This window comes from Scylla paramamosain, chromosome 41 (genome assembly GCF_035594125.1).
Source record: "Scylla paramamosain isolate STU-SP2022 chromosome 41, ASM3559412v1, whole genome shotgun sequence".
In the NCBI taxonomy this organism is placed as follows: Eukaryota; Metazoa; Arthropoda; class Malacostraca; order Decapoda; family Portunidae; genus Scylla; species Scylla paramamosain.
Window position 1 is genome coordinate 3052264 of NC_087191.1, and position 12203 is coordinate 3064466.

The 12203-nt window shown below is 39.0% G+C and overlaps 1 protein-coding gene across 5 annotated transcripts in view; it reads right to left on the reverse strand.

Annotated features, from left to right (window-relative positions):
- Positions 1-8393: 8393 nt before the first annotated feature.
- LOC135093130 (DNA polymerase delta subunit 3-like) overlaps positions 8394-12203 on the reverse strand; it is a 64070-nt gene continuing 60260 nt past the window's right edge. For all 5 annotated transcript variants that reach the window (XM_063992038.1, XM_063992036.1, XM_063992040.1 and 2 more), the window contains one exon: positions 8394-8669. In XM_063992038.1, coding sequence (XP_063848108.1) covers positions 8437-8669 — 233 coding nt within the window. In that variant the 3' untranslated portion in view covers positions 8394-8436. The remainder of the gene's footprint in view (positions 8670-12203) is intronic.

The following is a 12203-nucleotide window of genomic DNA, read 5'->3' on the forward strand; positions in this document are numbered from 1 at the left end:
AGTGTAAAGGAATTACACATGAAAAGCATCCCTTCATCCAGTATTAAAAGAAATCGCATGAATGATATGAAAATATTTCGTTCATGATGGCCAATAGTATGCACCGATTTAGTGTTATCACCATATGCGTAATAGTTTCTTAACACTGATTGGTAGATGTTCTATGACATCCCTACAGAACCGATTCCGGAACCGGCTCCGCCTGGTAACCGTCTGCTGAGCAGTGCGCTGGCTGCTCCAAGACTTTGATACTCATAACTCATCCCGCTCGCTGGCGGCTCCATGACTGGTACTCAAACCACCCGCTGTTGGCTCAAAGACACTGGTACCGACCCCACGCGTTCTACATGATTCTCCGCGTAACCAGTTCCGAAACCAGTTCCGATGAAGCCCCCAGCCCAAGGAATTGATTCCGTGAATACCCAAGATATCAGTTCCTGCCCACCACTACTCTCCAAGCTGCCTCCACTAGCAGCTCATGCATCATTGCCAATGCTTGTTTTTACTACCCAGCACACAGTGCTACCTACGTCACCCCTTTGCAACAATATATATATATATATATATATATATATATATATATATATATATATATATATATATATATATATATATATATATATATATATATATATATATATATATATGGTGAGGTAGACATCCAGTGGATCGAGCCAATCTCTGAAGACCCTTTCCCTGCACACCATGTTGTGTTTTATGTCCCACTGGAATTCCATGAAGGCTTAAAAAGTTACTTTTTATCAACAAGAATGCTCTTATTTTATTTTCACTTTTAGCTGATCATAAAGCTTATAAAGAATAAGCACAAAGAATATATATGATGCTTAAAGGCAGCTTAAAATGCAATGTTAGTTAAGAAAGCTTTAGTAACTTGGTAAAGAAACAATAACTTTTACCAGGAGTAATGCAACCCAAGTAATATTGGTCATTATACTGAAGAAATCTTAACTTTAATTAATCCATAACCATCAATGTATTCAACTTATAATTATTCCTTTTCCATCTCTGGCTTCATACAAGTTGACTTATAATTATACCTTTTCAGTCACTGGCTTCATACAAGTTAACTACAGCTGCCTCACCTGTCTGGCCCTTGTTGCTCCTACCACACACCACTACAAAATTCTGTTGTTGCAATCATATACCACCTCCACTACCACTGCCTCAAAATTATGTCTGGCACTTGCTGCCCCAACCACATACATCACCACACCTGCCTTAGTACCTAGCCTACTCCCCACCACACACCTTCGGCATCATCACAATTCTATAAAGATTTATAAGTAAATAATCATCACACTTACTGCTTATCACCACACCAAAATCATCTTGCCTCCACCTCCCTGGTACTTGCTGCCATCATCCCCACTACTACACATGCCTGCTTTGACTTAACAAGTCAAGGTTAATTCAAGATATTTTTCTTTGAATTGATTGTGTGGTTTTCTCCCCAAAAAATATATCCCCTGCCTTCCTATTCATTTTACAGCCTGTTCCCTGCATTATCATACACCCACACATACACACACACACCTACTGGGTATTTAAGTGTTACTTTCATCTTATAAGTTTGGGACCAATGTAATGAGGGCAATTAATAACAATAAAAGCCACAAGACACAGCATATCGTGGACGGCACTGAGGACCTGTGACTGCTGCCTCTCTGTTGTCTTCATTACACTGTAGGTACACACATCACTTTTGTTTGTCATATGTACTCAATACTGAACTCATCCAACAGTCTTTTCTACCTAAGTAATGTTAAAACACGTAAAAGCAAGACAAAAAGTGACAACACAACACCACAGCCAGCCATTCACACTGTGAACTACTGATCAAGTCCTTTACACAGTCTCCTGCCTTTCCTTTGATTATTATTACATATATATATCAACTCGTGCAACAACTGGGATTATCACAAATTAGTATTCACCTTTAGAAATCACCTATGTAAGCAGGTAAAACATGAAATATTCTCCACCTGACAGTGCTCCTTCATCCTTGTAAGTAAGGTGGTGGTGTTACCAATGCCAGAGAGCAGTCGTAATTTACCAGGTGATTTTATCAGGTTGTAAGTGTTTGCTGAATAGCAACTTATGATGTTCACAAGGTTATGAGGAGTTTGGCCTGGTAAGTGGTGCAGTTTAAGCAAGCCAACTTTTTTTAAATTTAATTTTTTTTTTTATTTATTTTTTTTATTTATTTATGGTGCAGTTTAAGCAAGCCAACTTTAAAATTTTTTTTTTATTTATTTATTTATTTTTTATTTTTTTATTTAAGTCATTCATACCTTCTTTAACAATGTCTTCCCACCTGAAAAAAGAAATAAAGGAAAGAAAAAATATTTATTATACTTACCTAACTAATGGTATCTTCCTCATGTAAACACTGGATATCAATATTCGCTGATTTACCAATTATAACATGCAGCACTTTTACAAAGATATACATGCACACTATTTCTAATATATATATATATATATATATATATATATATATATATATATATATATATATATATATATATATATATATATATATATATATATATATATATACATATACGAGTATATATACCAACTAATCTCGCCTTTTCCTATTCTTTAGAGTTCATGGAAGACATCACACCACTTTCTCTGAGGCACTGGAGGCAATGGATGTTCTGGGCTTCTTCCAGCAACTGAGATTGTCCAAAGCAGCCTTTGATCACTTGCATAGTCTTCCTGTGGAAGAAGAGGATACCACTGTGCCCAGGAGTGGTAAAGGAAAAGTCACACCAAGAGAATGTTTGCAAATTACTCTATGGTACTTGGCAAATAAAACAACATTCAGAGACCTCTGTTCAATTCAACTTATCTATCAGTGTGACTCATAAAATAATTTACAATATGATTGATAAGATTTTTAGCTTAAGGAAAGACTTTATCAAATGGCCAACAAATTTTGAAAAGACTGAACAAGAAGAATTTCTGGTTTTCCACATTTGTAGTGTCTTTAAGTTTGAATTAATAATAGTTTTCACAGTATCATTTAGACATTTTACATTAAGAGATGCCACTTTAAAAGACTATTATTTTCCACCCATGGAAGAAATACCCATAGTTATCATGCCCACTGCACTCAGGAACCACTAGCATCTTGCAGGTCATCTAGTACAGTAATCTTCCTACGGGAACACACACAGATTAGATTGTTGCATTGCTTTTCCTCACAGGGGCACAGTCAATCAAATCGTCACAGGAAAATATTGTATTATATATTGTATTATATTGTAATAATAATAATGTAACTTAAAAAAATAACTATAATAATAAATAATAATAAATAATCAAATTGAGAAACAATACACACAAATGAAAATCCAACCTAGAATAATGGATTGATACAGTACTGTACCTTATTGTTTAGTTGGACTGCAATATTATGCCAAACGCATTTTTTTTTTTTTTTTTGGTACCTTATAATTAAGGGAAACTAATTCTAGGTAACTTTCAACCACAGCAGAGAGACAGGAACCTTCAGATTCAGAAGGGGGTTCTTCCACAGTGGCAATATTCATGTCATTCCTGTTTCAACATAATCTTTGGGAGAAAAAAAAACTGTCCAATAACAATCTCAAGAGTAATTCAATTACAATAGAATGGCTGCTATTTTCTGTTTATTACAGCTGTGTGACAAACAAAAAAAATCAGAAATAACCTTTTAGATAGGAAATATAAAAAAAATATCATAAATGCATTCATACAACCAATCACACCGTATGGTATACCTTCAACTTGTTCATGCTCCTGTGCTGGTGCTCCATGAAGTTGAACTTGGTGGTCCACCACCTCTTGAACAGTTCCAAATATGATGCCACATTCAACACACTGAAAGCTATGAAAGTATAGAATTTATATACGTATATAAATATAAACATATAGTATATAGTATATAATATATAGTATATAGTATATAGTAGATCAGTTCTAAGATATAGATGAGGTGAACAGGGACAAAACAGGAATTCTTCTTCATTTACTGAAGTTGCGATGTTTCATCTTACGCAGAAGGCATCATCAGGCTAAAAAATAAAAACATCATTGAGTATATACTAAAACATAAAAAAAATATAAAAGGTACAAAAACTGAGGTATAGGCAAAACACAATGAGAATGCAATAATTCAACACATGGCAGCAAATGAATAATGGATGTATAAAGTAAAACACAGCTTATAGATGCTAGTGTAGAGCATTAGAGAACTAAAGGTATAGTAATGCCAGGCTACTGAAGGAGTAGTGAGGACTGACAAGGGATAACAGTGTGTGTGTGTTAGGTTGGTTACTGTCTTGGAACCCAAAGCCTCGAACCAAGTTTATAACAGATGTAACTGTGTTGATGACATTTGGTTATTCAATTTAGATTTTAAGTGTTTAATGTAAATAACTTCTAAAGCTTTTATGTTTATATGTGCATCAGCTTTATGTAATATGATGAAATCCCTCTCCAAAAAAAAAACTGATGATCATGTGTATGTGAGTGTGTTCTTATTGCTGAAAAAGGAGGATAAGCTAACTGTTTGTGTATGTATCAAGTTACTGTTATGTTTGCTGATTCTTGGTTTCCCCAATATATCAAGCCTTACAACTCAGACAAGTGAATTCATAAAAGATGTTAGGGATAAATCCAACAGGAATACTATCTTTAAATATAGAAAAAAAAAAAAAAGATACAATAGTGTATGTAATAATAAAAATAAGAATAAACTTGGTATCAGGGTATTGTGCTTTCAGTATGGTAGTGAGTCTCTTTCTAATAGTATAACTAAGATGGCCATAGTAAGGTAATTTTATGTATTTCTTTTGTATCATCTGTGTGTGGCTAGATGAAGGCTGACTAAATTTACTTTAAAAAAAATTGTAGATAGTATTATTAATGAGGCTTAACGGAAACCTATTATTAAGGAAAAAGTTCTTATAAAGTTAATTTTGTGGTCAAGAGTAAACCAAGTATAAGATATTGTCTAGCAACGATATAAGAGGGTTTTGATGGCATCAATCTTAAATAATCGAGGAATAAAAGATAGGTAGTTAATCTCCAAGGCTGTGAAGGTTGGTTTGCTGTAAACAGGAGTCTGTAGTTGGTTCTTAGTGCAAGTCACTATTACATCCAGAAACGAGATAGAGCCATTGTTTTCAGTGTCACAAGTGAATTCAATATTAGGGTGTTTAGAATTTAAATAACTCAGAAATTTAGGAATGTATTGAGAGTATTTAAATAAAAGGAAAGTGTCATCAACATATCAACAGTAAAACATAAGTTTAAACTCACTAGGGCATTCATTTAATCACTTAGTCTCATGATGATAAAGAAAAGCACTGGCAAGAGTAGGGCCAAGGCAAGAACTCATAGCCACACCATCAACTTTAATATGTTTGAATTGATGATGTGGCTATGGGTTCTTGCTTATATATATATATATATATATATATATATATATATATATATATATATATATATATATATATATATATATATATATATATATATATATATATATATATATATATATATATATATATATATATATATATATATATATATATATATATATAAGGTCCATTTTTTCTAACAAACTTAACATAACTTACCTAAACCTAATTGAATCATGGTAGGTATGCAGAATAGTTGCTCATATATATATATATATATATATATATATATATATATATATATATATATATATATATATATATATATATATATATATATATATATATATATATATATATATATATATATATATATATATATATATATATATATACATATATAGGGTCCATTTTTTCCAACAAACTTAACATAACTTACCTAAACCTAATTGAATCATGGTAGATATGCAGAATAGTTGCTCACTCAAAACTGACCTAGGAAGTTGTGGAGATCTGTGGTTCCTGTGGTCCCAGGCTGGCTGGGCCTGTATCATGCCTAAATGTTGAGTCTACATATACTTTGCTTACTGTCCTTAATACAACTGTGAAGATTTTAATGAGTGCTGTTAAGTTAGGTTACATTATGGTAGGTCATGTTAACTAATTTAACCTAACTTGGCCAAACCACCTCACCTAACAGCACTCATTAAAACCTTCATATATGTGTTAGGGACAATGCATGGTATGTGGAGCCAACATCTAAGTCAATTCTAATGGAAGAATTATTGTGTATATTTTCCACCTTTTAGAACTATAATATGGTATGCAAAGGCAGTATTTACCAGCTCTAAAGGACCTGTTTTGCACCTCTCCACAGCACTTAATTCCTACACATTTCTCCTTGGATCTTTTAAACTTGTTTATATAATTCACTTTGGTGACACACACAACAGTAAAACTTCTAGTTCTGTACAGGGGCTATTCTTAACTGGCCAGGATCTTGACCTATGTCCAGGCTCTTCACTTGGTAAACATAGGCCAAGAGAATACCACGTATATTTATCATTATTGTTATTACACATTATTCGTGTCTAATCAAGTGTTACATTCTTTAATGGATGATTACATGTAAGGCTCGACATGATCCCTATTTCTCTCGCATTTCTGGTGCCTACAGATGCATTCCCACCATATTATCTACCTTAATTATTTCCTCTTCATCCATCATAAGAAGTCTTCTCAGTAGTTATACCAGGTTAAAAGTAAGAATAGTAGAGTCCATCTCCAGCTACACAGTAGGGATACCAACCAACCTCCTGAATGGGATCAGCCAGACCTTGAACTAGATCATCCAGATCCTGGGAAATCTGGATTCAGATGGCAAATAGAACAGGCTCTCCGCCACCAGATCAGTGATCTGTTATGTATCTGCGCAAATAGAAGAGACCTCCAGTTTGTCTTGTTTTCTTGAGAACTGGGGGATAAACTTGCCTTATAATGCTTTTGTCTTACAACCTCCATCACCACCTTGCCTGAATCACATTAGCTCCACAGTTTTTCCACAGTTCAAAATATCTTTATCAACGGTTTTCTCAAAACATAGATTTTGGAGCTGATGCATTCTGCCTTTTTACTGCAATGGATATGAGTGAAGGGGGTTGATTAATTTCTGACCATGACTGTGCTTGTTTCAGTTCCTCACCAGCAGGCAAGCAACATGGTATGGTAGGTGAGGGGAGGAGGAGGTCTGGGATGTTTTAGTGAGCCAAACAATGCTGACCATGTACAGTTGAGGTCTTGGAAATGTATGTTTTCATACAGGGACTGCCAGGTGTAGGCATGATGGCTTTTTGTAGCTTCCCTTATGTTCTTATATTCTTATGCCTGGTTGACCATATGAAGGACCCTCAGTCTTTGCAACATCTCAAGCCCACTGCTTAATGTGACTTCAGCTGCAGGATTACCTATGACAGACAGTGTTGGTGGCACAGGCAGAGGATGATGATGCTAAGAAGTCTCATGCTGAATGTTGAGTGTTACATGAGCTCTTTCACCTGAAGCAAAATAAATTGATATATAAAAACAGTCAATCAGTAATTATTCCTAAATAGGAAAATTTTTTTTACAGTTTTAACACATTATTGATGTGATTATTGACTGGGTTAAAAATACACTCCATCCACCCACTCACTGATGAAGTTCTTGAGTAATCTAAGTTGCACCAACTGCCTGACTCATCAAGGATTATTTTGACACATGGAGCATGGAAATGGCTCTGTGGCATCCCAAGGCATCACCATCTATATACAAGTGACTCTTGGTTCACACAAACTTTTTTACACAGATTCCATTTCACAAGACTAAAAAAATATGTCTAATTTAATTTAATTTACACAATGTTTTCACTTCAGCATGAAGCTCCCAACCAGGTGACGCCACTCTTTTCCATTGTACAGATATAAATATTAATGGAGTTTTTAACTTTTTTTTGCATTTTTTCTGCATTTTTAGCTTTCATATTTACAGTCAGGATCAATAAATAAGGATGAATTGTAGGAATTAGTATTATTCATTTACCATATACACAGACTGAAGGGCAAAATACTGCAATTTAACAGGTAAAATCCCTTAGGCCTCCTTTTCCTAGTACTTTGTGATTTTTTTTACACAATTTCTGTTTATATGATGTTTGCAAATCCCTTTATATCATGTATTATAGTGATAAAAGTTTGAGCATGAGTTTTTACCAATAATGACTTAAGAATCTGGACTGGTCTGGCAGAGACCAACCATAACAAAAAAATCCACTTCAATCTAATTTGCTTAATAGAAAGACAAAGGTGTTATAAAGTGAGTTTATTCCTGACTAGTTTTGATCTTGGTTTCTTCAAGGGAAATGAGGAAGTCAAGAGTAAAACTGGTCAGGAATAAACTCACCTCATAACATCTTTGTCTCTCTCTTCACCTCTTCCCTCAATTTGTCAGATCTTATCTAAATTGTTTATTTTTTAGTAAAGAAACTCATGATTTTTGCTTGTTTCTTGTTGTCCTCCTTTCCTCCCTTCTTCCTCTGTCCAGAAGAAGGAGAGGTTTCAGATTTCACAGTTGGGGAACTCTTCTTTTTCTCCTCTTCTTCCTTCATTCTCCTCTCTTGTTCTTTTTTCTTCCTCTCCTCTTCTTCCTGCTTAATTTCCTCATCTGTTAGTGGGACAAATTTCACCACCTTTTTGGTCACTGTGGAAGAGAAAGGTTTATAAGGAGAATGATATGAATTCCTTGAACAGAGTGACAAACAAGGAGGTATTAAAGAATGGAAAGAAAACTGATGAACTAATGAGAATGTTTATGAGAAGACAACATGAAGTTCTTAGGACACATCTTGAGACTGAGGTTTGGAGAGCAATGAGGTTTGGAGAGAGAGAGAGAGAGAGAGAGAGAGAGAGAGAGAGAGAGAGAGAGAGAGAGAGAGAGAGAGAGAGAGAGAGAGAGAGAGAGAGAGAGAGAGAGAGAGAGAGAGAGAGAGAGAGAGAGAGAGAGAGAGAGAGAGAGAGAGAGAGAGAGAGAGAGAGAGAGAGAGAGAGAGAGAGAGAGAGAGAGAGAGAGAGAGAGAGAGAGAGAGAGAGAGAGAGAGAGAGAGAGAGAGAGAGAGAGAGAGAGAGAGAGAGAGAGAGAGAGAGAGAGAGAGAGAGAGAGAGAGAGAGAGAGAGAGAGAGAGAGAGAGAGAGAGAGAGAGAGAGAGAGAGAGAGAGAGAGAGAGAGAGAGAGAGAGAGAGAGAGAGAGAGAGAGAGAGAGAGAGAGAGAGAGAGAGAGAGAGAGAGAGAGAGAGAGAGAGAGAGAGAGAGAGAGAGAGAGAGAGAGAGAGAGAGAGAGAGAGAGAGAGAGAGAGAGAGAGAGAGAGAGAGAGAGAGAGAGAGAGAGAGAGAGAGAGAGAGAGAGAGAGAGAGAGAGAGAGAGAGAGAGAGAGAGAGAGAGAGAGAGAGAGAGAGAGAGAGAGAGAGAGAGAGAGAGAGAGAGAGAGAGAGAGAGAGAGAGAGAGAGAGAGAGAGAGAGAGAGAGAGAGAGAGAGAGAGAGAGAGAGAGAGAGAGAGAGAGAGAGAGAGAGAGAGAGAGAGAGAGAGAGAGAGAGAGAGAGAGAGAGAGACGCAGACGGCAGAGAGAGTGGGCAGACGGCAGCATTGCCCACCCTGCTTGTGACAAAGCGGACCTCCTGGCCAAGCACTTCGCCGAAAAAATGTGCATCCCCGACCCTGAAAGACCATCTCCGCTACTCCCTCAAATCGTGAAAGAAACACTAGAGACAGTGAACACAAATGAAGAGAATGAATGAAAATGTCCGCTCCTCCTTGGAGTACGCGTGCCTGGCCTGGGGCGGCGCGGCAAACAAGCACCTAGCTCTCCTGGACAAGGTGCAGGACCGAGCGGCGAGGCTCATCAGGAACAGTGAGCTCGGCCTTCAGCCTGCACTGCACACCCTCCAGCACCGACGAGACATGGCGGGCCTCACCGTCATGTTCCAGGTGCAACAGCAACGGGTGCCACACCTACAGGCTCTCCGGCAGCCTGCCCGACATGCCGAAGTCACCCCCAGAGCTGTCACATGTGCCCCTGGGGAGCTGCACCAGCCCAGGTGCAGAACGTGGCACCATCAAAGACAGTTTCTGAACACATACCTTGGCTGGTGGAACGAGTTTGTTACCGTGCAGCCAAGTGTTGAGGGCTGGACCAGGCAGCAGTTCAAGACTGCAGTGAATGTGTGGTTGCAACAGACAGAGAGAGGCTTTCAGATAGAAGGCATTAACAGTGACTTCTTTAGCCTAAATTGTTGTATGAAATATGTAAAGTATATGTACAGCAACTCTGTAAACACATATCATGTAAATTTGTATAAATAAAAAAAAAAAAAGAGAGAGAGAGAGAGAGAGAGAGAGAGAGAGAGAGAGAGAGAGAGAGAGAGAGAGAGAGAGAGAGAGAGAGAGAGAGAGAGAGAGAGAGAGAGAGGAGAGGAGAGGGGAGGCGAGGGGAGGGGAGGGGGAGGGAGGGAGAGGAGAGGAGAGGAGAGGAGAGGAGAGGAGAGAGAGGAGAGGAGAGGAGAGGAGAGAGAGAGAGAGAGAGAGAGAGAGAGAGAGAGAGAGAGAGAGAGAGAGAGAGAGAGAGAGAGAGAGAGAGAGAGAGAGAGAGAGAGAGAGAGAGAGAGTAATCATCAATGGGCGGGAATCAAATCCACAGTCCATAAGGGCAGGTGTTCCTCAAGGGAGCTGCCTCGGCCCTTTGCTGTGGAATGTGTATGTCAATGATCTGATGCACCTCGTTCCTACCGCGAAGGCGTTTGCAAATGACATAACACTATCCCACAGCTATGGACTGGAGGAGGAAGCTGCAGCCAACCACGACATCAAAGCCACCCTGAGCTGCGTTGCAGCCTGAGGAAGGAAGTGGCAAGTAAAGTTTGCCGCTCACAAAACCCAGCAGCTCACTATCAACAGGACAAGTAGAGCCCCGCGCCTCACCTTCAACAGGGAGACACTGACGCCGTGGGATGAGGTGGAGGTGCTGGGGGGTCACTTACGACCATAAGTTGACCTTCAGAACCCACGTGGAGCGACTCGCCAGAGAGGCCTCAGGGAAGCTGGCATCCCTGAGGAGAATCTCCTACCTCCTTGACGCCAAGGGACTGGAGTTACTCTACAAGGCGCAGGTCCGCTCCTCCTTGGAGTACACATGCCTGGCCTGGGGCGGCACGGCAAACAAGCACCTAGCTCTCCTGGACAAGGTGCAGGACCGAGCGGCGAGGCTCATCAGGAACAGTGAGCTCGGCCTTCAGCCTGCACTGCACACCTTCCAGCACCGACGAGACGTGGCGGACCTCACCGTCATGTTCAAGGTGCAACAGCAACGGGTACCGCACCTACAGGCTCTCCGGCAGCCTGCCCGACATGCCGAAGTCACCACCAGAGCTGTCACACGTGCCCCTGGTGAGCTGCACCAGCCCAGGTGCAGAACGTGGCACCATCAAAGACAGTTTCTGAACACATACATTGGCTGGTGGAACAAGTTTGTTACCGTGCAGCCAAGTGTTGAGGGCTGGACCAGGCAGCAGTTCAAGACTGCAGTGAATGTGTGGTTGCAACAGACAAACAGAGAGAGGCTTTCAGATAGAAGGCATTAACAGTGACTTCTTTAGCCTAAATTGTTGTATGAAATATGTAAAGTATATGTACAGCAACTCTGTAAACACATCATGTAGATTTGTATAAAAAAAAACAGAGAGAGAGAGAGAGAGAGAGAGAGAGAGAGAGAGAGAGAGAGAGAGAGAGAGAGAGAGAGAGAGAGAGAGAGAGAGAGAGAGAGAGAGAGAGAGAGAGAGAGAGAGAGAGAGAGAGAGAGAGAGAGAGAGAGAGAGAGAGAGAGAGAGAGAGAGAGAGAGAGAGAGAGAGAGAGAGAGAGAGAGAGAGAGAGAGAGAGAGAGAGAGAGAGAGAGAGAGAGAGAGAGAGAGAGAGAGAGAGAGAGAGAGAGAGAGAGAGAGAGAGAGAGAGAGAGAGAGAGAGAGAGAGAGAGAGAGAGAGAGAGAGAGAGAGAGAGAGAGAGAGAGAGAGAGAGAGAGAGAGAGAGAGACCTCACGCACCTGTCCCCACTGGTGCTTTAAATTTTTATTATTTTATTGTATTATTGTATTAGCATTATCATCTTTATGTTAAATATGTATAGTGTTATTCCTGTTAATAATACTATCATAGGCTTCTTAAATAATTCCATACTCAACGTGGAA